The 27,829-nt window shown below is 37.9% G+C and overlaps 2 protein-coding genes across 11 annotated transcripts in view; both read left to right on the top strand.

Moving 5' to 3' along the window:
- The first annotated feature begins 1,970 nt into the window (after positions 1 to 1,970).
- ubtfl (upstream binding transcription factor, like) lies at positions 1,971 to 14,385 on the top strand. Of its 8 annotated transcripts, none has more exons than XM_084411370.1 (20): positions 1,971 to 2,112; positions 5,216 to 5,322; positions 5,450 to 5,631; positions 5,839 to 5,922; positions 6,046 to 6,201; positions 7,193 to 7,257; positions 7,352 to 7,472; positions 7,695 to 7,805; positions 7,908 to 8,035; positions 8,273 to 8,414; positions 9,176 to 9,217; positions 9,330 to 9,440; positions 9,548 to 9,706; positions 9,943 to 10,071; positions 10,552 to 10,637; positions 10,941 to 11,130; positions 12,722 to 12,769; positions 13,181 to 13,312; positions 13,508 to 13,624; positions 13,718 to 14,385. In XM_084411370.1, the coding sequence occupies exons 2-20, from the start codon at positions 5,265 to 5,267 to the stop codon at positions 13,805 to 13,807; spliced, it is 2,151 nt and encodes a 716-aa protein (XP_084267496.1). In that variant the 5' UTR covers positions 1,971 to 2,112; positions 5,216 to 5,264; the 3' UTR covers positions 13,808 to 14,385. The 8 variants fall into 8 exon arrangements, with proteins under 8 accessions (XP_084267496.1, XP_084267497.1, XP_084267500.1 ...); XM_084411371.1 differs by having other exon boundaries at positions 13,511 to 13,624; XM_084411374.1 differs by having other exon boundaries at positions 13,181 to 13,246.
- A 799-nt stretch (positions 14,386 to 15,184) lies between these two features.
- The window catches only part of asap1a (ArfGAP with SH3 domain, ankyrin repeat and PH domain 1a), a 50,193-nt gene continuing 37,548 nt past the window's right edge, over positions 15,185 to 27,829 (top strand). The window contains exons 1-3 of one of the 3 annotated variants that reach the window (XM_084411367.1): positions 15,185 to 15,377; positions 15,787 to 15,871; positions 17,389 to 17,515. In XM_084411367.1, the coding sequence (XP_084267493.1) occupies positions 15,813 to 15,871; positions 17,389 to 17,515 (186 nt within the window). In that variant the 5' untranslated portion in view covers positions 15,185 to 15,377; positions 15,787 to 15,812. Of the gene's footprint in view, positions 15,378 to 15,786; positions 15,872 to 16,888; positions 17,516 to 27,829 lie in introns of those variants that run through there. The other 2 variants (XM_084411368.1, XM_084411369.1) reach the window with 2 other exon arrangements.

The following is a 27,829-nucleotide window of genomic DNA, read 5'->3' on the forward strand; positions in this document are numbered from 1 at the left end:
GTTATATCTTGCTGAAGTGCTCAAATGTTTTCTGCCATATTGACTAAAATGAGTGCATTTCAAATGGTAATATCATTACGATATTGTCTCAATTAATCCTCAAATTTTAAAAACAACCGAATATATCAGCCACTGACATCACTAAACTCTCCATATATCCTCTATCGAGTGCAACATTTATGTTCTCTCTCTAAGCTAGAATGCTATTTTACAACTCAGTGTAACCTGAAGCAAGACAAACTGACAAGAAAGCATAATGTAGTCACATGTGCTAGATATGAAGTGAAAAACTTTGCAATCCATGTGTTGTAGTGGTAGTGATGATGAATGACTGTTCACTCTATTAAAGGGATACTCCACTTTAAAATGAAAATTCTGTCATCATATACTCACCCTCATGTTGTTTCAATCTTTTATGAATTTCTTTCTTCTGCTGAACAGAAAGGAAGATGTTTAGAAGAATATCAGTAACCAGACAGTTTCTGGTCTCATTGACTTCCATAGTATATTTTTTTCCTACTATGGAAGTCAATGAGACCAGAAACTGTCTGGTTACTGACGTTCTTCTAAATATCTTCCTTTCTGTTCAGCAGAAGAAAGAAATTCATACAGGTTTGAAACAACATGAGGGTGAGTATATGTGAGTATAATTCATTTTAAAGTGGAGTATCCCTTTAATGCACCTCTGCTGCCATCTCATGGCCACTCAATGCTGGTAGCAACAAGATGTCTGTAAGCACAGAAACATGCAGAGAAACCAGGAGTACATGGCCTAAACATACTACACGTTGACTCACACACTTCTGCAGCATTAATTAACATTTAATAATAACATTTTCAGGGATCTTTTTCATAATGGATGGAAAACACTGCAGTTCTCAAATACAATGACCTAAACAAACAGTTCACATAAACATGAGGTGAGCCTCAAATATTAAAGTCACTTTGCATGATTTTCTTGCAAACATTGTTCCATGACTTTTTCATTCATTTTAATTTTAAAAATAAATAAATTAAGATTTTTCTTTTAATATCTGAAAAACCATGACTGTGGTAATCCTGAGAACATTTAGAAATGACCAAGTACACTAATAATCTTGGATAACTCAGTTCATGCCTGTTCAGCTCAGTTACCTATCACACTGACATGTGACAAAATGCTGCATAAATACTATAATAATCCATGAATGATAGACTTGTTTTCTCAGTCACTTCAGGGATCTGTGTGAAGCATCTCTTTCAGGCTTGGTCAAACTGAAGGGGTTGAGTCAGTCACAGCTGTCTCCTCCTTTCCTCGTGCCATTGGTCAGTTTCACATAAAGAAATATCGTGACGATTGTGTGTACAATCAGAGAGCGTGAGAGAGCGAGATACAGTCAATGGCACTTTTACTAAGGCTGAGGGAAATCGGTGCCCGACTGTGACAGTGATTCACAAGCAGGCACCAGCGTCTCTGCAAACATATGAAGATAATCTCAACACACACTAATTAGAACCGACTGTTTTTGGGCTGCAGAGACGAGATTTCAGGAGAGCGGAGGCCGTGCGAGTCTCCGCGGCAGCAGAATGAATGTGGGCACCCAAACCAATCGGTTTCGCACTTCAAGTAGTTGCAGGGTTGGCAAAGTGTCCTCTTTTACATGGCAACCAGTAGATATTTTGTACTGTTAAATGGCCAGTCATAAAAAGAGAGCTATATAGCAATTGTGAACTAATATTAACGTAGTTTATGGGTGTTAGATGCATGTACGGTAGATTACTAGCCTACTTTGGTTTTGCGAGTTAAAGCTTGAGAAAGTCGAGCTTTAAAATGTTGAAAAATGCATAAACAATTTTATTAATATAATTTAGAAATGTATCAATGTTAAAAATAAATATTATTTTTAAGTTTTAGCCTCCGCCTTTTTTTCTCGCATGTTTTCCCTCGGAGTTCCTCCCCCTGCGGCGCTGGGCGGAGTTTCATACCGAACCAGACGCTCCTTTTGTCGGATTCGTTTCGACTTGACTCCCCGGGGTTTACGGCTAAAAAACAGATACTTAAATACAATAAAATCGTTTAACACGAACACATCGCTAATTAATAAGCACATCCGTGCCGGAATATTGAAAAAGGTAAGAGATTTGATAATTTTTGAGCCCGTTTGGAACGGTTTTCAATTTGCTCGTCCCCGAGTCTTTGTAACATTCATGGCGGCTCTGCAGTGAGAGCTCTGGGGCGAGAGAAGGCACAAGCGCCCGCTCATACCTCTATTTTTAATTCTGATTCGCCGAAACATTGTATTATTCAACTGATATTTAATATGTCACTAGAATTAAACATTTAAGTATTTTATTCATGACAAAATTGATTTTATAGTGAAATAATGCATTTTATGATATTGTCACAATCCCTGCAAAAAAACAAACAAAAAAAATCTGCATGCAAATACACCTGAATTTTCAGCAAGGATGCCACTGGTATGCGTATATAAAGACATCGATTCGCATTTTTAATCGGCGTAAGCGCTATTCGTCGTACTTTCCCCAGTAGCTCGCGCGCTAGCTGAGGCGTTCGTGCCAGCGGAAGCTGCGTGGTGACTCCTGCCGGAATAAAGACGCCATTACCGGGATTGCAAACAGACTAACGGTCGGTGCACTAAAGGAAACGTATTTTACACTCATTCATTTAATCAGTTATAGTGAGCTTCACACGAATTATTAAAGTAAGTAGGCGGAAACTTTGTTATTGACCGTACTTTTAATATAACTCAATGTATTTTTGGACAGTTTTGTCATACTTTTGGTCGAAGTGATTAGTGCAATCCTTCTTGAACATAACACGGCTATCGAGGTTTATTGTTCATAGAAAGACTCGAACATTGCAGAAAGAATAACATTTTTGCGTTTTTAGCCTTTTTGGCTCAGTTGACCTTGCGCGCGGGCGGGGATGACACTGTAACCGGGAAACCGGCGCCTCGTGCGGGCGCGCAGCGAGACACACAGCTCGAGAGGAACGCGGGCACGTGCGAGGTGCATCAATGACACTTCTCGGTGATTTTGCGATGAATGACATGATATATAACATAGCATATGATACAAGACAGTAAATATTGTGATACTGGTAAAGTAAAAGTATACATGCGAGCCTTTCCTCAACATAAGAATTGTAATATATCACGCAAGATATAAACATGCAAGTAAGCATGCCAGTGAAACACTGGGCTTAAAGTTTGTTCGTTGTTATTAAATTTGAAATAAACACGAATTACACGCGAAGATATTATAAAATCAGTTAAACGTTTAAATAGATGCTGAAGCAAACCATACTATGTGTTTAATTGTATGCCATATCTCTTACGGATCAGAAAATAAAATGTCTGTACTATCTTTATGCGTTTATTGAAGTACTCGCCTATGAATGTGCTGCACTGGCAGAATGTAAACATTGAGCGCTCGCGGAGAACGGGAGGAGAGACCGAGACTTCCGCGGACACTGATGCGCTCGAGCAAGGGTCGTGTTCGTCCTCGCGTCTCGCTGCTCGTGGTTACATAATCCCAAAGGAAAGTCTTTCCTGCCGTTCCTTGCCAAGATGACCCCCGACACCATGTACGTGCGTTTCTCTCGCATCCTCAAACCGTGGCATGAATCGTGAAGCAATCCCGGATAGTTGTCGGTCCTTTCTGGTTTAGCCGGTCGCTCTAAGTGAACCAAGATGAAAATCGCGGCTTGGTCATGTATAGGCGTTGGAAATATGCGATCATAGCATCCCGTCAAGGTTTCTCGCCGCTCGCCACCGCTGGTGCACTGGTATGGCCACGGAGTGATGACGCGTCCGTGTCGAGGTGCTCCAGAGGCGGGGCATGGGCACATTATGTTCCTCTGGGTGGCAGTGATGACATCCAGTACATTTCATTAATCTTTCACAATTAGACGACCATTAACAAAATAACAATACATTCGAATCAGTTGTTTAATACATTAATTGTACATTCCCTTTCATTACGTTCCTATGTGCCAGTGTTGTTCTTGTGAACTAAAACTATTCAAAAATAAAAATAAAAGCTACTTCAAAATATGAATACTAATACTATACAAATAATACTAAAGTAACACTGCTCTGTACAGTCTGTTTTACTGATTTAAATTTTTTGTGATATGAGTTTATGAGAACTAATTTAGCTTATTTCCATTAATATGGAAATAACATATTTTTTTTAACATTTATTTCTTAACTAACTAGCATCTGTTACTTTTATGTTTACTGTACTTAATTGCTATTAATATAGTAGTGACTAGTATCATTCATTTTCAATTTCACTAGAACCTGTTCTTTAGATACTAGTATTTATGTACTTACTCCAGTTGTGACTAGTATTTATTCAATTAGTCATAACTGTTATTAAATTCGAGTACTTATTTCTTTGTTATTAGCCGCTCAATAATGACAAGTAACTATTCCATAGTTACTGGTAACATATTACATATTTTACTTTTGAATTGTATAAGGATCCGGGGTACAGATATTATGGAAGCTTGTTTCTGCCACAGAATAAAACATTTTTAAATATAATTGTGACTTTTTATCTCACAATTGTGAGTTTACAATTCTCGCAATTCTGACTTTTTATCTTGCATTTCTGAGAAATCAAACTTGCAATTCTGACTTTTTTCTCGCAATTGCGAGGTTTATATCTCACTATTTCGACTTTATAACACACAATTGTATTGCGACGTTATATCACGCATTTCTGACTTTATAACACACAATTGCGACTTTATATCACGCAATTCTGAGATAAAAAAGAATCGCAATTACCTTTTTTTATTTTTTATTCTGTGGCGGAAACAAACTTCCATAGATATCAGCTATTCTCTTCCGACTAGTATTTATATATTACAATTTACTATTCATGTGGTTCTAGTGCTTATTCTTTAGTTACTTGTAACATTACTTGTAACAATTCAGATTATCAGTATCTCTACCAGTTCTCCTAACACTAATTGAATAAACACTGGTACCTGTTTATTAGAATGTGTATTCCAATTGTTGCTAGTAACATTTGAAATCTCATTTTGACTAGTTATTACATATGAAAAGTTAAAAAGCAGTTGTTGCTTAACAAGAAAGAAAATGCTACTAGTAACAGTTCAAGGGATATGTATTAATATCTCATAAAAATGTACTAATATACAATATAATACTATATAATAAATAATCTCTCTCTCTCTCTGCAGCCACTTGGCCAGTGAAGTGTCAAGGTGGAGATTGGTGAATTCTGTCATCATGAATGGCAGCACCAGTGTGTCTGGCACCCAGACAGGACGAATCAAAATTGAGTCAAGTACGCTCGCACGCTGTCAATAAAGGACATATTCACACAGACACACAACAATTACACTGCTTTTGTCAGCATTAAAAAAAACCCTTTGTTTTTGATCATTCAACGCTTTGGTGTTGGTTTTTGTTAGATGCAGATACATGGAGCAAAGAGGACTGCATGACACTGCTGGAGAGGATACGCAGTCTGTTACCTGATGGAGACACAATGAAGTATAAAACCACAGAGTCTCATTTTGACTGGGAGAAGGTGGGGTTTGGGGCTTTCACTGGAGACATGTGTAAGCAGAAATGGCAGAAAGTTTCCACAGAGGTGAGCCAAATTCCAGTGAGCTAAAGCAATAATGTGCCTGTTTTCCAAATAACACTGATAGGCGTTTATGTGAAAGACATTCTGTTTAGATTGTCCATGTGAAGATTATTTTACTTTGAACTTTGCCGGCACAATAATAAGCAAAACATTAAAATTATTATTTGCCTTAAATCAAACGGAGTTGATTTAATAATTTTCCCACCCTAGGTACGTAAATACAGAACGATGACAGAGCTCATTGTTGATGCTATTGAATATGTGAAGAACCCTTATAAGGGGAAAAAACTGAAGGTGAGAATGTGTCAAAAGTTCTTAATATCTCTTTTATCCTAATCAAATTTCATGGTTTACCCTGATGTGTTGTGTCAACTAATAGAGCGTTTTCATAGTGTTTATGCATTTAACTCTGTTTAGACACATCCAGACTTCCCAAAGAAACCCCTTACTCCCTACTTTCGCTTCTTTATGGAGAAGCGAGCCAAGTATGCAAAAATCCACCCCGAGATGAGCAACTTGGATCTCACCAAGATTCTGTCCAAAAAATACAAAGAGCTTCCTGAAAAGAAAAAGGTTAGTTTTTGTGGGTAGTTGACATGAAATACTTTTGGGAAGTTTAGTTGTCCTTCAGTGTGACATGCTTTACTTGAAACTTCTGACTATTGCACTTGAAGACTGTATTTTCCTCATTCTTTTCTTATTATTATGCATGCTATGTTATATAAAGATGTTATATAAAACTAAAAATCGGTTTTGGTAATTGCAGTAAAGATTATTAGTATTATTAGTAAAGATGACTATATTCAAGTATAAATATATTGGATGAATAGCTTAAACTTAATTCTAAAACTTGTCTTTTGACTTCCGGTCTGTATTTTCACAGCGATTTGCGTGTTTATTAATGAACGGCTCGTTTTAAAATCTTCCCGGTCGATTTACATTTGTTAAGTCATCTGCTTTAAACAGTACAGTCCTCATGATAACTTTCGTTAACTTTACATTAAGTAAATCCACTTAAAAAGCTAATTACTCCTGGACAGAAATGCCATATAAATATACAGAGTGACCACAAAACGGAAGTTAAAAGACAATATTCCAAAGATGGCGGCGCCCTTGTTTCTCTGGTGCATAAGGTCTATAGAGAAAAAAATATAAAAAATAAAAGCTAATTCTAAATATTAATAAATACTAAAGTATTATATAAATAATACTAAAAGAACACTTTTATAATTTCACATCAATTGAGAATAATTTTACTTAAAAAACATTTCTCACTGCAGAACATTTTAAATGGCAAACAAATTATTAACAGTAGTGAAAAATGTAACAGAAATGGTAACCTAATGGTAATATAAACATTATTTTGTACATTCCCATACATTTTAACCTAAATTGTTGTTGTTCATTTAATAAAGTCCAGTGCTTTGGTATTTACTGTTCTCTGGTGTTTGTAGAATTTCATTCTTTTCAAAAATTTGAGCTGTTTTTCTCATAAAGTTCTTGTGAATATTACTTTTGAAGGTCATCTGTTTTGCTTTTACATTTGCATTATAACTTTTGTCAGCTCAAGTACATTCAAGAATTCCAGAGAGAGAAAGAATCTTTTGAGAAGAACATGGCACGATTCAAGTTAGTGTCCACGTTCCTCTGCACATAAATACCTAACACAAGTATGTCCGTTTTTTGTACTGGTGATTCAGTGTGAAGCTTCTATTGTTTTTAGGGAGGACCACCCAGATTTAATAGAGGAGAGAAAGAAGTCAGACCTCCCAGAGAAGCCCAAGACCCCTCAGCAGCTATGGTACAACCATGAGAAGAAAGCCTACATGAAAATTCACCCAGAGGTAACAAGATTTGGCAGGAAAAAGGCCCTAGTGGTCATATAGTCTTGGTATAGCAACTCAAGTACAAAGAGTTAGAACTGAGTAACTGAATCAAAGTCCAGCTTATGACTTATTTATATAAAATTCAGTCTATGTGTTTTTACTTCTTTTTGAGTGCATTTCATCATATTCAACTGTTTATGGATGGACCTACACTCACTTTTCCATGTTTGATACTTGTAGGTAAGCCAGAAGGAGCTGAAGGAAGTATTACGTAGACAGTGGTCCCAATTACCAGACAAAAAGAGGCTGAAATGGATAAGCAAAGCTCTAGAGCTGCAGAAACACTACGAGGTATGGCTTTGTGTTCTCACTGAGGCTAAGGTGATATAGTCTTTGTTGATTAGAGGGATAAATTACATTGTAAACTTTGTGAAATTTTACTTCCTCATTCAGGAAAGCATGAGAGTATATTTTGAAGCTCACCCAGATGCAAACTCTGATGAGCACGTCAAGTCTGTTTTAACCAAGGCTGAACGGCAGCTCAAGGACAAGTTTGATGGCCGGCCAACCAAACCACCACCGTATGTTTTAAACCGCTAAGTAACATTTGGTTTTCTCAGGAATCTCTTAATTTAGATGTTTTGCATGGCTTATGCTGACTTATCTTACCAAGATGTGCTGCTCTTAGAAATAATGTTGTTGACCATTTTGAAATCAACTAGTGGTTCTTGTCTATATATTTGCAGTATTTGTCATATATATATATATATATATATATGCAGTTTTTTTAAGTATATTTTTATGGTTTTGTTCTGCAGAAATGGCTATTCGCTGTACTGTGCTGAACTAATGGTAAACATGAAGGATGTGCCAAGCACGGAGCGAATGGTGCTATGCAGTAAGCAGTGGAAGATGATGACCCAGAAAGAGAAGGACATGTTCCAGAAACGATGTGAACAGGTCTTGTAGACCCATCTACTCTCGGTTGTTTAAAGCAAAAGAGAAAATATTAAAAGTCAGTATCAAATAATAGTTATCCAAAAAGGTTTCTGTGGTTGACCATTGGCTGACCCCTTTTGGGTGGCTGATGGCCAAAATGGTAGACTTATGCTCATCAAGGCTACATGTATTTGATCAAAAATACAGTAAACAAGCAATATAGTTAAATATTATTACAATTTAAAATAACTGTTTTCTATTTTAATATATTTTAAAATGTAATTTATTCCTGTGATGGCAAAGCTGAATATTTAGTCTTCAGTGTCACATGATCCTTCAGAAGTCATTCTAATATGCTGTTTGGGTGCTCAAGAAACATTTATTTTTCATTTTGCGCTGCTTAATATTTTTATGGAAATAGTGATGCAACTTTTTCAATATTGTTTGAACAGAAAGTTTTAGCATTTATTTGAAATATAAATCTTTTGTATCATGATACATTTCTTTACTGTAACATTTGATCAATTTAATACATTCTTGCTGAATAAAAGTATAATTTCTTTTAAAAAAAACTGTTAACTGAAAATTAACTTATAAAAATGATTCTTCATTGACAACTATTTTGTAACTAACAAAGGGGGAAGGTAAACACTCAGGTTAATTGGCAAAGCAGGCATGGTTAATAATAAATCTCAATTCTTAATAACACAGTTGTTACATTAACACTGGCTCAGCTATAACAAAAAATTACAATGTTTCTCTGTGTTTATCTGTCTCAACAGAAAAAGAAACAGTATGAGATTGACCTTCAGAGGTTTATTGAGGTAAGTACAAGGCACCACAAATTCATGCTATTAAAACAGATACCGTTGAATTCTTGATCAAGGGAGGCTCTGCTTATTTTGACACTTTGTCTTAAACACCGTCTCTCTCCAGAGTCTCCCAGAAGAGGAGAGGGAGCGTGTGTGTGGAGAGGAGAAGCTGGGAGGCAAGATGAGCATAGGGGGTGCAGGCAGCCCCCTGAGGGCCAAATCCCCATGTGTGAAGGTGGGCATGTGCAAGATGTCCTTGTTTATATACATGCATGCTGTTATGCTCTTGTGGTATGCTGTCTGGATCAGAATGAGCAGTAGTTTGTTCTTGTTGTGCCGTAGGAACGGTGTCGTGACCCTGAGCTGGATCAATGGGGGCATGGCCTTTCAAAAGAGAAGCGAGACAATAAGAATAAGAAAACACGGCTTCCTGAAACACCGAAGACTCCAGAGGAGATGTGGCAGCAGAGCGTGATAGGAGACTATCTGGCTAAATACAGAGTAAGAGCAAAGTTAATGATTTTAATAAGTTAGGAAGAGACCTCTTACTGAATCACAGAATGCTAAATTTGCATTAAACTTTTCTGTGACATCATGCAAAATCTCATTGGTCTAAAACGCTTCACGTTAAGCATATTTGTACTGATTGGCTTGCTTTGCACAGCTTTTCCAAAGTACTTGAGCTACCACTACATTCTTTTTTAGAAACCATAAACTTAAACTGCTGCTCTTCACAGAACGACCGGAAGAAAGCGCAGAATGCAATGGATGCTGCTTGGAAGGCCATGGAAAAGAAGGAGAAGATTCCTTGGATCAAGAAGGCTGCAGAGGACCAGAAGCGATACGAGGTTCAGTACCGGACCGTGGTCAGTGACCAGACGTTTTGACCACTGTCTTCTCACCTGTGCTGAAGAAATGTCAAAATGTTGGTCACCCCTAACTTTCCTCCTCCCCAGTGTAGAGGTGGAGGAGTCTGCAATGGATGCACTTGTATCTCAGTGTTTGTATGCATTATGCTTAGTTTGTGCTGTTTCCAGCTGAAGTTGGTGGAACTTGCACTTTTGTTTGATCAGTGTGACTCAACATCATTGCAGTGATGTTTAAATGTCTTTATTTTAGTGTTCTGTCACTTATTCTACCATATTCTCATGAACCTGGCATCTTGATATGTTAACTTTTGTGTGTATATATATATATATAGAATTATTTTGCAGTGGTTTATCAGCCTGCTAATCTGTTTTCATGAGCATTTTAACATAGACTTGTCTTTTGTCTTGTCTTTGCGTTTAGGATCAATAGAAAAAGTCTATTCGCTCATGTTTCTTCTTGTTTTTTTTATTCTGCAGAGGGAGCTTTTAGAGATGAGGACAGTTCTGTCAGGACAGGGACAAAGAAAACCAAAATTTGATGGCGAGCCTAAGAAGCCCCCGGTGTAAGTGTCACGTTTTTAGCTTGTTGCTTCCAGAGAGACTTTCCTTCTTTTAAAAAAACGTTTTGGTTACATTTGTTTAAAGGTGTCCTTGCTACAGTGTAACTATACATTTAACTACTGAGTAATATTAATTAACAACATGCACTTACAATATAATTAGGATTAGGGTTTAGTTTAGGGTTAGTTGCATGTGATTAATTACCTTACACAATTTACTGTTATTACTACAGTAAGTACATGTAACAAGGACAGAGCAAAATAAGGTGTTACCAAAACTTTTCTTCTTTTCCTTTCCAACCTCAGGAGCGGGTATCAAATGTTCTCTCAGGAACTCCTAACTAACGGTGAGCTGAATCACTTCAGCCTGAAGGAGCGCATGGTGGAGATCGGCAAGCGATGGCACAAGCTTAGTCAGAGCCAGAAAGACAAATATAAAAAACAGGTGGAGGAACAACAGCTAGAGTACAAAGCTGAGCTTGAGGCTTGGGTAAAGGTAAGAAGTTTGTTGAATCATCCAGTTCTGCAGATCAAATACACTTTGTTTATTAATGGGTCAATGGCATGATGCTAATTTATTGTCCTACATATTAAGTAGTTCAGAAATACATTAAAAATGAATTACACTTCAACCATTATGAGCATGTTTTCAATGTTTTCATTTTGAATGATGTTAAAAGAAAAATGAAATTATTTAGAAGAAAACCTTAAAGGTATAGCGGAGGATTTTCCCGAATTTTAGAAAAGAACCGCCCTCTCCACTTTTTGAAAAAATGCACATGCGCAACACTCTACCTGCTCCAGAGAGCATGCACGAGCTAATCATAGCTTACATTAACTTTTACTAGCAGTGATTTTAAATGGATTTCTCCAAATAGCATGCCAAACTTTACTTGTCAAGTAGAAACTTCACGACTGAGGCATCAGTGGAAAGCCCAACCTGTGTTTTGAGCGCACGCCATCGTGTGAATCGCGTGCACGAGCACGTATGACGCCCTTACGTAAACATATCACCAGAATGATTGACACTTAGGAGGACCAATAGTCTTGATGATCCACCCGGAAAAAGAAAATCCTCCGCTATACCTTTAAGTAGTTAGCCTTAAGTAAACCTTAGTAGTGGCATAATGGTTTGTTTTATCTGTTATTGTTCTTATTATATTTTTTATATTTTAACAAAGACTTCCCTACTTTTTAATTTTTGAAAAACAAAGCAAATTGTTCAGGTAAAATATCATGTAGTGTGAATCTGCAAAAACATAGATGTTATTTATGAATAAATATAAATACAAAGAGTACACTTTTAAAGGGCCATGAAACCCCCTGTTTCAGCACCAGTCAGTTTTGAAAAATGCTACAAAAGTGCATTGACCAGTGTAAGCTCCGGAGTGGAGGGGGAAGAGGGGAGACCGACAACACAGCAACGGCTTAGATTCAGACTTTATTTCGCTCTCATTGAGTTAAAGCATCAAAGCTTCCCACAAACGCACGCTGCAATTTACCATTACCATTACACGCAACACAATATACATGGTTTTGTGAGAAGTAAGTGCATCTTTCACTTACCGTCTGCAATCTCACTGTTTGAAGCGCCTGTCAGGGGAAATCAATGCGTGCTGTCGTGAATAATTAATACGATGCGTCTTCTCATAGGATAAGGACACACTGTCTCATGAATAATTATGAGACACTGATGAGTCATCACTGTACAATAGTACAAGAAAACTTCACATCCTATGACGTTGACACGAAGATGAATTTAAACCCGGAAGTTGAAAAGAGTGCAAAAAAGACTAAAATTAACTAGTTTTCTCCTACAGTTAAAACTAATGAATGGTAACATTGCCTTCTATCATGTTCAACACACTGTTAAACAATACTAAAATACTAAAATTTAGTTTAGGGTTTTTGACCCTTTATGAAATTGGCACACGTGTTTTAAACTAGATTTTTAAAAGATTTTCCTTTTCTTTAACATGGACACTTTTGTGTGTCTTTTACCTTATTGCAAAAATAAATGTGTGAACAATGTGAGTTTGGAGATTTGTAGTGACGTATTTCCCTCTCGTTTTTGCTTTTTTTCCTAGTCACTGTCCCCTCAGGAGCGTGCGGTTTATAAAGAGTTCTCCACTACGGTAAGTAATTGTGTATTTTTGCAGCTGCATTCTGCTCTTTATAATGCAAAGCTCTGTATATTAGAGTTACTTCTCACACAGCATTCATATAGCTGAGATTGTGATTTACTCTTCTCTATGCCGTAACCCTCTGCACTGCATGGCAAGATGAGGCACTCTGGTTAATTTAGTTGATTGATTTTGCTTATAGAGGCTATTTCTGTCCCTGCCACCACATGTGGCTTTATTATTCCTTTCTGTCTATTCAGAATCACATACGTCTCTCGGCTCAAACTAACATGACTTGAATGGATAATGTTCTTAGGGCTGTACTGTGGGCCTAATAATCATTGCTTAAGCTTGAACGTGTTTTTTTTCCTGTGCTGCTCTGTCCTTGCACCCCCCTACCCCACCTTCTCTTTGCCCTCATAGAAACGGCGAAGCACGACAAAAGCACGAGGTCCTGGGGCGAAAGTCCGAGTCACCAAGGCGAAGGCGGTAGGTGCCAGAGCCGCGACGGTGGGTCTTGGGGGGGGCAAGCGTTCCATGGCGTACCGGGCCAAGGTAACGCCCGCTCTCTCTGGGCAACTCACCCACACAGGCTGTGGACTCAGTATGAAGTGTCTTAGGGTGTTAATCAAAATCAAAGTTTGCTAATTGATGTGTGCTGATGGTGTGCGTGTTTGTATGTGTGTACACAAACAAATACAGTTTGAATACAAATACTTGTTTGAAAGATATGTGACTCTTGGTTTCCAGCAGGACACGTCGGACTCCGATGACGATGATGACAAAACAGACACCTCAGACTCGGAGGACGAAGATGATGAGTCATCTGGCAGCACTGATAGCGATGATGATGATGAAGATGACGAGGTTAATTTTCCTTTTGTTCAATTTTTCGAAAAATCTGCTCTATTATTATTATTGTCGGTATTCATTTTTTTCTAACATTGACACGATACACAGAATGAAGATGAAGACGATGATGATGATGACCGGTCAGACGGCTCCAGCAGCTCATCATCAGAAGATAGCAGTGACTCTGATTCAGACTAACCTGTCCCACCCCCTCTTAGAGGGGGCTGTGCCGGACACGCCCCCTTGTAATACCCCTCTCATAAAACAGGGAGGGGGTTCAGTAGCTGTGAGATCACAGCATGCAGTAATCTTGCTCCCTATCTTTACAGGGCAAGAGACAGTATGGGGGCCAACAGCTCTCCCCATCACCACGTCCATGCAACAGACTTAGTCAATCGGACAACTTTCTTTGTTGTTTTTTCTTTTAACGGAGCTATGTTACATGTGTGGTAATCGCATCAATTTTTATTGCCTTTATATAGGTGTGTTATTAAAATCTGTGTTGGCTGTTTTTTGTTCTTTTTATTTTAACTTGAAAATAATTTGTTCAAAGCCAGTTGAGCTTTTATAAGTTTCGAAAGTATCAGGGTTGCTTGGAGGGTGGATGTTAGGGTTGAAACACTTTGGAATGGAGATGAAATCCCCTGTTCTCCTGTTTATATTTGTTTGCCTCAGCTAGTTGCTGGAGCTCTGAGGACTATACGAGCTGCTCAAGTCTTGTTTAGAACGTTCTGTTGCAGATCCTCCATAATAAATGCACTTTTTCCCCTCTTGTACTTAATTGGCCATTTTCAGATACATCAAAATATAATCGCAATATAGTGATATTTATTACTGTTTTACTAGGAGACTTTTAGTATGTGGATGAGAGTGTGTACCAATGTGCCAAATGATTCAATCCAGTGTTGTAAAAACATGACCGATGCATTTAAGAGCAACAATTTTCAACCTTTACAGATCCAGACTTTTAACCAACCCAGAGACCCTCAATGTAGAAATGCTAGATTTCATACTTCAAAATTTTTATAATAATAATAAACTTAAAAAATAATACTTCAAAAAGTAATTCTATATTATATATATATTCCTGCATACACAATATGTATGATGAACTTCATATATAATACATTTGTATATTCATATAATAATATATTAATCAAATTATATATATTGAACTTCAAGGAGATGGAGGATGCTGATTTGATCTTTGCTATTCGTTACTATTTATTGTAGCTGTTTTCCAAATACGTTTAAAGTAATTAAAAATGATAAATTCTTTATTAATTTAATTTAAATTCTTGTGTCTGATGACCTTAATATAGGCTACTTTGATTATTACTCTGAGTGAGTACCATTGCTGATCAGCATTCTCAGAGAACGAGTTTGTCATTTCTGTCAGTGAGGCTGAATTTAATACTGCATAACGCGTTCATTTCGCCAGCGGTATCAGATTTGCATTTAAAAGTTAAGCGTTCCCAGTTCCTGCCATTAGTTGTGGTCCTGTGCAGGATTCCCTCCTCCGGCCCCCTCCAGCCCACATGCTTGATTTTCGCTTCCTGTCCAGCAGCTCCAGATGGGGCAGATCAATGCGCGCATTCCAGCTCATTGAAACTGTAGCGGCATGTGATTTCAGCCCGTAATGTCCGCGCGCTGGATTGAGCACAATGCAGTGAATATGGTGCCACTTGGAAACACGGAGCTCTACGCACAATCGGTTTTGCAAGTACTTTTTAATCTATTAATACGGAGTGAAACCGCAGTTGCCTCGGTAAGTTATAAGGCGTGGCTTTTTTTCCCCTGAGTGGCAAAATTTGTTTAGACAAATGTGATGTCAGCACAAACTTCAGGAGAGGCTTATTTTTAGGGATTGTATTTTTCCTTGGAAAGATGAGAATCGCACTTAACTATTGAAATATTTACTTCTCTGGAAAATCCATCTTAAACTGGGGAAGTTGTGTCTTGCAACATGCAGCTGGTTGACCAACTAGCATGTTAAAAAACAAACAGATTGACCAGTTCAATATGCTGGTTTTGTTGATGGCCCAAAATTGGTCTAACAGCCTGGACCAGAAACCAGCTACTAGCTTAAGCTGGATTTTCCAATTGGGATCAAATGTAGTTGACAGACATGTTCTCCTCTCACTGATATTAATGCATTTTTATTGTCTCAATTTGAGGCTGTTTTATTGAGGTGACTACAAAGATGAGGTCCTCATCCTCGCGTTTATCAAGTTTTTCCTCCAGGGATTCTTTATGGAGTCGGTGAGTAGAAAATGCACTGCTCACTGCTTTTTTTATGTTATACCACTAAGTATTCCATCTGCACATCATATGTGCTTCTAGTGAGTTTATTCTGCCTCCAGATTTGCACATCAATCTATACTAACACTCCTCAATTTACAGCAGAGTAGTCAAAACTATTTTTAAGTTTAATCAAAGAACTACCTGAACTCTTAAACTGGTTCATGCCCCCATGGACAGATTGTGGTCCTGTGAGGCCCTGGGCACCAGCCTCTTTGCCCCCTCTCGTCACAAATGATGTGTAATAATATTGCAGTGCAAGAAACTGTGAGATATATACTATATATATCCAAAAAAGCTTTGTGCCTATGTGCTGAACTGAAGTTCCTACAAAGTAAAAATGTGTACATTTGAGACAAACCATTACATGCTTGTGCTGTATTATAACAGCATAATAAACAAATGACTGACTGTCATAACTGTATTTAACTTGACCTTGACTGCATCTTAAACATATCTTGCTTCAGTACATGAAACCGTAAATTACTTTATAGACTACATTACATTTATGATCTATGAATGGAATAATAAGAAAAATAACCTAATGCATAAATAAATGACCCAAGAAATCCGCATTAGGGCAAAAAAATAATAATCACTGTATAGACAATAGCTATTTATATTCTATGAATGGAATAATAAGAAATATAACCTAATGCATAAATAAATGACCCAACTGGACCCTTTTTTATTTTTGCACAATTTAGTTCTGGATATTTTTTTTTACTAATACTAACATACTAACATAATATGAACATACTAATTCACTTTACCAATAATTAATTATTTTTATTCTTGCGTTTATTTAATTCTTTATTATTATGATTATTATTTGAACCATACTAATTTGTTTGTATAACTTCTTGATTAAAAAATATATGTATATTTTATAAAGCTGCTAATGTTAAGCCTTCTGACGCATGCGCGGTTTCTCCTCTTGTTTATCCCGTCATCAATGGTGGGAGGAGATGAGCGTGCGTGCACGCGCTGGTGTCAGGGAGCTCAGACCGTCAGGACGGGGGGGAAAACGGAGGAAAGAGAAAGGGAAAACAGAATGAAACCGCTTCCGAAACCGGAACAACAATAATTTAAGGAAATACTCAAATTATCATACTATTTTAAAGCTAAATTGTGGAATGAGGACATTTTAAACCAGCATCTTGTATCTTACATTGGGAGAACAAGGAGAGGAGCCTGAGCCGTTTTATGTAGATGCAAGTGGATAATTAAGACAGGGGAAGAGGAAAGACGTGGAAATTACACACAGCGACCCTCTCTAGGGACGGGAATTGCTCAGTGAAGAAAAAGGCACTGTCTGCCACACATTTGGCAACGTTTCTTTTCATTTTACGCATTGCCTTGCCATTCAACCTTACCCAAACTGAGACATCGCTCCGTTCTTGACCACCCCTGTCTAATTCATGGTGCTATTGTGATTTTTCTCCCCTCCATTTTTATTGGGCGACTGTGTTTGCAAGGATGCCGGATCAGATCTCCGTGTCCGAGTTTCTCTCGGAGACGACGGAGGATTACAATTCCCCCACGACATCAAGCTTCACCACCCGCTTGCAGAGCTGTCGGAACACGGTCAATGTTCTGGAAGAGGTAAGGCCGCTCTTTCACTGTTAAATGAGGGAGGCTCAACTCGCACTATTGTGCAAGACACAAATAACGGTCCTTGAACGAGCCCAATCCAATGGAGGATCCACTTTAAACACACTTAACGCTCATTTCTGTCCTGCAACCTCTAAATTCTCCTTGACACTCTCTTTCTCGTTTGAAGCACCGGTTCGTCCCCGTTGGGTTGCATGTGGTTCGGTAGATATGGATTTACAAGACACAGAATGCGGCGCTGATGAACATCATATGAATATATCCATTGTTAACAGTAACACTTTAAATTATTCGACAACAGTATGTATCCGTTTCTGCTTTCAGTCGTAATTTTAGGCTATTTTATTGTTTTGTGCTTATGTCAACGATATTATTTTTCAACGAAAATCTGTGTTCTCTTGGTTTCATCAATTGGTGCCTATTGTAATGCGTTTATAAAAATTAATTTTGTTCATCTAGAATTTCATGTAAGCTTGAAGAGGTCCGTTGGATTTAATATAAATTTTTAATGTGCACACAAGAGAAAACTTAATAATTTGGAGTGTTGGCGCAATTCTCTTGAATAACTCTGATGTCATTGAAGCCGTGGATGTGCAGTGAATTGGGTGCTTGATATGAGTCAATAGGAATTTGATCAAATTTTATTTGTCATGAAATTAACGTTACAGCCTTCAATATATATATTTTTGCTATAAAGATAATAATAACAGCACTTTTGAGAAATGATCGGTTTTAGCTGTTTTATTCTACATGTAGCCGGTTGCCCCTTAATGGTAGCTATAGCCATGTCATGCAATTGGCATAGTTGTTATTATTAATAATATTAACTATTATAATGTTTACTACTTCATATAGTGCTTTACAAAGCAAACAAGTTTAAACAAAACAAGCAATAAAATACATATAATATTTTGTTCAAGTCTTATTTACAGGTTTGGAGTGAGCGTGTTTGTGCATAATTATCATACAAATATGCATTAATAAATCAACAATAAATTCCATTATATCTGACATATATATTCAGGGATCTCCAGAGATTGTAAACAACCTCATACAAGCGAAACTTCAATTAGATCAACCTCAGTTAATTAGTAAAAGGCAACAAATGCACTGGAACATAAGCGGAGACAGATGGGCTAATGGTCCGCATGACCTAGATGCCTGTATGTTATTATGTTCATAGATGAGCATGGACTTGCAGAATGGTAGAGTCAAATGGGATTTGGGAATCTGCATAACCTTTACTTGAAAGGGGTTTTAATTTTTGTAATGTTTACGTATGTCATTTGGAATAATTTACCAAAGCCATCGTCAACTTTTTCATTTCACTATGTGAAACTATTAAATAATTTATCATAATGAATCAAGCTCTTTTAGTTCATCCATAGATATAAAAAATGCATTAGTTTAGATTATTTGCACGCTTTGATGTTTTGGAGAAGGAAACGTAAGACTCAGGAACAGCCAGTTGTGCTTCCCTAATTCTCAAAAGGCAGAAATCCCACAAGTCAAGCCAGCATCTCTCATCCTCTGTGGATCTGAGATTTGTGATGTTCTAAGAATAGTTCATGTAACAAGGAGAGGTTATTCTCCTGAGCAGTGGTTCCAGGAGCAGAAAGAGTGAGATAGAGAGAAGGGATTAACCTACTTACACATGGGCCAGTGAACACCTGACTTGCCAAGACAACAGAGAGCTCTGCAGGCGGATAAAGGGGCTTCCTCTTGCTCTGCCACAGAGCCCACTCTCTATTGACACACGGTTTTAATGGCCAAGACAGACACGGTGATCCCTGAATGACTCTGAGAGACATGAATGTCACCACCATGAATTAGCAATGTCCAGGGCAGTGATAGGAGGTATTGTGAGGCAGAATGAATGGGAGGTGAATGAACAGCGCTCTGAATAATACACATGGGTAGGCTGACCGTATTTTTTTTTTATAGCGAGGGTGTTAAGGAGACGAACAGAATGCTCAGGCTGGGTTGCGTAAAGAGCCCATTAGTGGTTTTAGCTAATGATGTTTCTGGTGATCTGGAGAGACTCCTCCGTGGTGTCTCGTTTTGGCAGCTCCACATGTTCTTTTGACCTCTTTTGAATACATCATCTGGAATCCAAAGGATTTCTTCTCTCTTATTTTATTCAGAACGTAGACTGTAAAAAAAGATGGATGACGCATCTCCACTCCAGAAAAATTAAGCCAAAATATCCCAGAAACGGGCGTTGCCGATTACGTCAATCCAAAGCACATCTATCAATCATGGCATTACACCTAGTTTTAATAGCATCAAATAACAAACAAAAACCAAACTTAGTGGGAAAAACGAACACTTGAATATACGTATGCGTGACAAGAACTACAGTGGACAATGGATCTCTTTTTTAAATGAAATTGGATTTTTTTAGTATTGCTTTGAATTAATTGCGTCCCTTTTGACCACATGGAGAGGGCGGGGTTTATGACTTATACTGCAGCCAGCCACCAGGGGGCGATCGAAACGCTTTGGCTTCACTTTTCAGGATTTGTGCGGCACACTTGATTCAGAACTAGAGGACACGGGAATTTTCGGGAAAAGAAGGGGCATGAGATGACAGATGACATGAATTTGCGTTGCCCTATATGATCGCCATCATGTTTCAGACCAAAAGATTTATCATTTTATTTAGTCTCCACACTAGGTAGCCTATGCACTAATTTTCATCAGTCAGAATTAATCTAATCTAATATCAGATTCTGAAAGTTTAAATGAACTGTTTTTATTTAGGACTGTTACTAACGATTATTTTGATGATCGATCAATCTATCGTTTTCTTTTTTTTTTTCTTTTTTTTACAATTAGTCAATTAATCTATCGATTTTCTAGTTGAATATTCTAATTCTAATTCTTAAAGATCAACCTAATAATTTTCTGTGGATTAATGCTTGATGAAACATGACAGGGATGAGCGTAAACAGTGTGAAACGTTGACGCAGTCGACGCAAATTGACAGATTTTTGTAATCGATGGAATTACGTCAACACTTCGTTCCAGCCCTAACCCTAAACATTGCAATCCAATTCACATATTAATTTACATGTGCATTACATGTAGGGCTGTAACGATATGCGATATGAAACCGAAATCGCAACACTCAGATCCACGAACTCGCGGTGTGAGAAGGCAGAATCGCGACACACCCCTTCCAACTCCCAGAGTTATCCTTCCCGTCCAGATCCAATGCTACTACATCTTTAAATTACTATTAGTATTATTTGAAGTTAACATTTTAAAATACGTAGACCTACACCACAAAACTAGTTGAGGATAAATTCTTTAAAATTGGGCAATTCCAGCATTATGGACGTGACACTTGCAGTCAAACCCTGAAATATGAATTCTCAGAGAATGCTTTTAATACCAATATACGGAATTATTACGGAAGTGACAAAAAATCTTTAACTTTTAGGTGGCAAAATATATTTTTTTGTAATACTGTGAATTACACTGCGCAAACCAAAAGTAATACTACCCACCGGATGAAGAAAGGTTGGCTCTCCACAGAACAGAACATATTCATTTTATATTCAGTTTTCATTTATGAGGAAAAAACAATGTTACGGACGTGGCCGCTCTGAAAGCGGCACTAAAAGACTGCTTCAAAACTTTCACAGAGACCTCAAACAGAAAGCACAAAGCCTTTCTTTAAAGTGAATTTCGTTTTGTATTAATTGTATCTTAATTTTAATCATTGTTTCATCAACCAATTGCCTGAATTTAATAAATAATAAGTATAAATATAGCAGACAATAGATAATCACGACACGGAGGCGCCGGCGCGTGAACTGGAGCTCTTCTCATAAATGAACCGAAACTCAGCGTATAAGGTAGCCTACTTGCCTCACAGACCTGAAAAATATATCTATAGTACAGGGATGGAAATTAGCACCCGCCACCAGCCAAATGCGGGTGATTTTGTGTTGTGGCGGGTAAACTCGCTTCACCTACCGGCCACCGTGGCGGGTAAATAAAAATATACTGTTTCACACAGATGGCGGACACTTTTAGAGGACATAAGTGTACGCTGAAATAAAGTCTTTCACCTCAGAAAAACGGACTTTCTTGTCCTGTCACGTCAGCCGTTATCCTGTTCTCGTAGCGAACACTCTTCAATTGCACGCGCAAATGTGGCGGCGCGCGCTGTGTATCGCCTCACTGTATATAAAGTGCAAAATAAACTACGAGCATGCAACGCCGTTACGTTGTAAATTACACAAAATAAAAGTAATGCAGGGATGATTTTCATACTATTCACCAGGAGCAGTTTCCATGGTTCATTAACAGTTATTGTTAATATTGTGTATTCACCATGGTAACTGTCGTTTCCATATTAACCCCAAAATGCCACTTTATTTTTCTTTGTGTTATTTTTTATATTTTTAAATGACTCTAGTGGCTCATACCAACATTGTATTAACAAAAACTAGTTTGGGACTGCTATTTAATAGCTTTAGCATAGGCCTAATGTTTATTTATTAGTACTAGTCTTTACTATTAGTCATATTCTTACAATTTATGTTAAGTAAAGGGGGACAGTACTTGTGTGTGTGGAAATAGCCGGTTTCAATAAAACTACTTGTGACATGTCATATTTGGCTTTGACTTTGACTGAACATTTGCTCTCACTTTGCGGAAAAAATATTGGGATATATATCGTATATCGATATTCAGCCTAAATAATCGGGATATGACTTTTGGTCCATATCGCCCAGCCCTAGTTTCATTGTTGGGACTAAAAACCTAAAACTGGAAGCCATAAAAGACCACGAATCATTCAAATGCCACATCCAGGTAAAAAAGAGATATATATATAAGAGAGAAAGAGAAAATGTCAGTATTTCATTGAGACTTGAGATTAAATAAACTGCTTAAGTATTGTAGATCTTGTAGTATTAATTTTCACATGCAGTTACACATTGTCGGTTAAAAACAAGAAAATGGCTGGTAAAAACATTGAGTGGCTGGTAGATTTTGAAATCCACCAGCCACAGTGGCCGGTGGACAAAAAAGTTCATTTCCATCCCTGCTATAGTAGGCTTGAAATGTCTATTTTTAAACAGAATAATTCAAAACGAAAGAAAACAGACTGCTCTCTGCTTATGTAATCCGTATGAAATGTGCATTTCTTTCTGGCGCGTTCAGTAGCCTACTGCGAAGATCGCGAGTCAGCATCGTCAATTTCATCTTTGCAGACACTGACACAGAAAACACTTGTTTATTAATAAACAATTAAAATGTATCCTTGCTATATTTGACATATTCAAAATCATTACTTTTGCCGAAAAGAATCGAGGTTTCGAATCGTGGGTCAAAAATCGTTATGCGAACCGAATCGTGGGTTTGGTGTATCGTTACAGCCCTAATTACATTCCACACTTTAGTGCATTCACAGTGCCCAATCGCCATGTTCAGAAATGGAGAAAGCCACTGTGCTAATGTCATCGGAGCTATGTAAGTTTAATTGTTATTTTTGCCTTGATGACATATTTAAAAAGAAAGCTGATATTAATGTCAGAATATTTAGTAAATATTCAGTCTCATCCCATGATGAGCTTGTAAGTCATCATGAGACTGAAGGTATTATTCAATCAGATTGAGAAAATAGTTAGGCTAGATTGTGTTAACATGCTTAATTTTTCCTGTTGATCGCATTATTTCACCAGCCCTTTCAGTTAGATAGAAATTTAATTCAGTCCGATTGAGCCGTCAATCTGATTATAAATGGATTATTTGTGTGCATGAAAATGGTTGAGGCCTTGAGTCTCGTTTTATGCGTTTGGCAGATGCTTTTATCTAAAGCAACTAAGGTATACATTTTATCAGTTCATGGATTCCCTTGGAATCGAACCATGACCTTGGCATTGCTAGGACTCAAACAGTAGTTTGTTCTCAGGATATAAAATAACACACCTCAACATTTGCACCGTCCTTCACTCCATTTTGTCCACAACATCTTTGCCCTAATCCTGCATTCCATACAAGGCCTCTCCATCTTGATAATGGTTTCCATGGCACTGTGCTCGTATATTCTCATGAGGACCAGATGGCAAGGTAATGAAGGTATAGACTGCTTATCAACAAGCTGCTGGCATGCATACTCAAAGACAGTATTTATTTTATTTTTTACTCAATTTCTGTTCATAATTTCCATTTCAAATAGTATTTGTGGAAATGTCAGAATGATCAGCTTTGTCTTGAGGGCTTACATAGAAACTTGCTTCTTGTTTATTGCTTGTGTCGTATTTTATACAGCACAATCGAGTGAAGGACGTAAGAGATTCTCTGTTTTAGTCCAGTATGGAGCAATGCCTGCCCTCATAATCCTCTCAGAAAAAAAAGTAAAAATGTCCCTGAGTGCTTAAGGGAGAAGTCCCCAGTGACTGATACTGCAGTTAGCGCTTCATTTACATGGGCATAGAATAAATCCCTTGCTCAGAGACACGCAGTTATATTCTGCACTGCAGCAAAACCCATCCAACTATAGACCGGATTCACTCATTTTATGCCTGAGGTGGAGCTTAAAGCATTAAAGGGAACCATAGACAAAACAGGACAGAAACTTGGGTATTTTATGGTCTAATGTAATGTGTTTAGGATGTGAACACAATGATCAAACTCCTCTTCAGTAGTCTGACTGACTGTGGGTTTAACGGGTCAGTGAAATACCTCCTTTACTTGACAACAATGACGCTCATATACAACCGCTGCCTAGTCATCCCTGTCTCTAGCAAAAAAAAAGAAAAGAAAAATGAATAAAAGATGTCCACCCTTTACCATTTGCTCATAATATGCTGCATTGTTTGCTCCAGTGAATTAAACAAGGACGTACAACAGCACTGTATTATTGAGTACAATAGTTTTCTTTTTAATTCTTGACTTTTTATTTTTATTTATTTGCATTTTTTGGTATTGTAGTTTGAAGTCCAAGCAGAGATTACGACAGTATTGAGGAATCTCATCATTGCTTTTTATTGATGACTCTGGAAACAATGATTATATTTGCCAACGCAAAAGACCACATGCTGACAGTTCACCATACAAATGTGATTCTGATTTTAAAACTATGTTGTTTTTTCCCCAAGCCATTTTTAAGTTTAAAAAACAAACAAATTTATGTTGTTGACACAATGCTGTTGACAGCTGTTTTTTTTTTGTTTTTTTTTGTTTACACATTATTTTCTGTGCATTCATTCATGCGTTATAGTGCCTGCAGAGTAGTCATGGGAACAACGATAAAATGCTCTAGTGACCTATTTTATGGCAGACCTGATCTGCAGCCATTGATTTGTAGCCAGATGGGAAATCAGAGGATTTACACCACATTTGGTTGCCTTGAAATTCCTGGTGCATGAGATCTATGGGATTGTATGGTTTGATGGTAAGCCATGCGACGACCCCAAGGGATTCCGGCCCATCTAACTGCTCTGCGTTCCATACAAGCTCCTCGAACCTCTTATCCTGGCGCGTCTCAATTCAGTGGTCCCGGCGACCTTTTGCCACACACGCCCAAGAACTGCTCCGCACTACACCAGCCGACATCTGCAAGGCTGCCTGGGTCAAGGCGAAATGGAGGGACCAGTGGAAGTCTGCGGAACCATCTCGGCTACACCTCTACGTTGAAGACCCCACGGACGTTCCTGGCCAGAAAGCAGTGTACAATCCTCAACCGCCTGAGGGCAGGTGTGGGACGCTTCGGGGCAGCAATGATGAAGTGGGGCATCGCAGATAGTCCTCAATGCAAGTGCGGAGACCCACTACAAACTGTGGAACACATTTTAACTAGCTGCCCCACATATCGGCCACCGAACGGCAAACGTGGTTTAATTGACCTTGATCATAGGACGCTGGACTGGCTCGCCTCAACAGAACTGAAGGTCTAAGGACATACACCAGAGAGAGAGATAGTATGATTTGATGTTTCAGTGCTGACCAGATTTTCATTTTTCACAGCATTATGTTTTCATTTAGCAGGAGCAGATTGAACTGTTAAATCTACTTCTTTTAATGTACATTTACATTTATTCATTTAGCAGATGCTTTTATGCAAATCGAAGTTCTATTGACTGATTTTCCAAAGCCATTTGATTATCCTATCCTGGTAATTTAATTAGAATTTTGCCTTGAAATTAAAGGTAATAATTATAATAATTACCTTATACAAATCAATAAAAAAACTTGAGCGGTGATAAAGTATAGCTTCCTTTTTATAACACTGATACATTTGTTTAGTTATACGAGGAAATCAAGTTATGTGGCTCTCTGGAATACTTCTGATTGGTTAATTCTGTGGATTCAGTTGCTCACTTTAATTCGGAACGACCATTAAGGCCCGTTCCCACCAAGAACGATAACCATAATGATAACTATATTAGCATCCATACTAGCGCTCGATAACGTTCTGTTTATTTTAAGCAGAAGTTGTCTGCACTTTAAATGCTTGAGTTATTTATTGTCAGGATGGATTCTGGTGGCTGTCAATGTTTTTGTTCATTAGCTGGAAAAAAATTTCTGAAAGTGTTTCCAACGATATTGTTTATCGTTATAGTTGTGTTGTGGACTTTTTTTATATGTGGACTTTATCTTTGTAGTTCTCGTCCTTGTGTAAATGGTCCTTTAGCGTTGCTGCAGCTTGCAAAACACATAAAGAGGAACTCTACTTTGCTTGTTCATCTTAAACGTGAGCAGTCGACTGGTGGTTATGTCATTATCAGTCAGAAGTAGCGCTCTCTGTAGCAGTCTGTGATTACTGAACAGTGGCTGCTTGGTGTTAGTCAGCAGAATAATAGTGCTGCTGCTGTTGGCTCTGGCTCTGCTGCTGTGTGATTGTGCTGTGTGTCTGTCATTGGAGAATTGTCCAGGCCGAGCTCAGCTGGATGGTTATACAAGCGCATGCAGCAACTGAGCGAGAGACAGTGTGCTGCGTCTCGTGTCCTTGCGTTGAGGTCACCAGACGCACTCTCAGGCATGGACAAATTGTCTTCTTCACCGGCCTTCAGGGCTGACCATCCCCTCTGTCAACAATGGCCACCCTGCTCAAGTTAATGTGCTACTCTGCCTGGCACTGATATAAATATTCTGGCCAAAACCAGTAAGCCGATAATTAGAGATGCACTGGTTGCAATTTTCTTGGCCAATTCCGATTTTCTTTCAAAGAACTATAATTGACAGCATAATATACAAACAAAAATCTACTTTTCTTCAATGGAAAATTTTATTTTCATAAAAAACAAGTAAAAAGTACCAAATAAACAAAATAAGCACAAATCAAACAACAGCACAAATAGATGCAACAGAATAAAGAGAGATATGAAATAAACACAGCGTTAAGTTTATCAGGCGGGTATACAGTGTATTCAGGTAAGAAATTCTACAGAAATGAAAGTAATCAAATGTAAAATTACACTGGATAGTCTTCATTGTAAAAATGAAATACAGATTAATGAATTAAAGTTACGAAAGTCAGCAGTGGGAATATTAGGCTGCTGCTATTTTAAGTTTATGCACGGATCCAATATACTGTTACACAACTTGCGTTAACTTTCTCAACTAATTAGGTTCCAAAACTGACTGTGTTTAACTGAATACTCGCCAAAACAGGCATTTTGACATAGTTTTGTGTGTATTTGACCGTTTAAGCACAGTAAGCCACTCATTTTCGGCCGATCATGCGGAAAATCAGCAGATTCCGGTCCTGGTCGGTCGATCGGTGCATCTCTACCAATAATTTTTCTGGCTATGGCCGATAACTGAAAAATGTGTGTAAAACGTTGTAAAACGTGTGTAAAACGTTGTATGCTGCTTAGGGATGTTGCGGTGACGGATTTTTTCCACCGGTTAATCGACGTGTAAAAAAAACGGTAATCCCGGTGTCACCGGGGTTGCGTGTCGGGGATTTCGGGTGGCCGAAAATGCGGACGTGCACACGTCTCAATTTACTTTCGCTTTAATTAGCGGCAATTCAGTAGCATTTGTTTGAATTAATCATGGGTTAATTTATTTTATTCTTAATAAAAATACACAAAACAATGAGACACTCGCTTGTATTACACAAATCTTTATTGCAAAATGAATAATAACTTAACACACCATGTAAAAACTAAACAAAAGCACTTATGAAACACCTTTAAAGTGCATTTATTAACAAAACGAACCACTGCACACATCGTGCAAGTATCAAACAAGAAATTATATATAAAAAAAATCACTATTCGTTAAATAAAGTGCCTGCCTTTTTCAGCAAAAAAAAAAAAAAACACCGCACAACCATCG

This window comes from Rutilus rutilus (assembly GCF_951802725.1).
Source record: "Rutilus rutilus genome assembly, chromosome: 6".
In the NCBI taxonomy this organism is placed as follows: Eukaryota; Metazoa; Chordata; class Actinopteri; order Cypriniformes; family Leuciscidae; genus Rutilus; species Rutilus rutilus.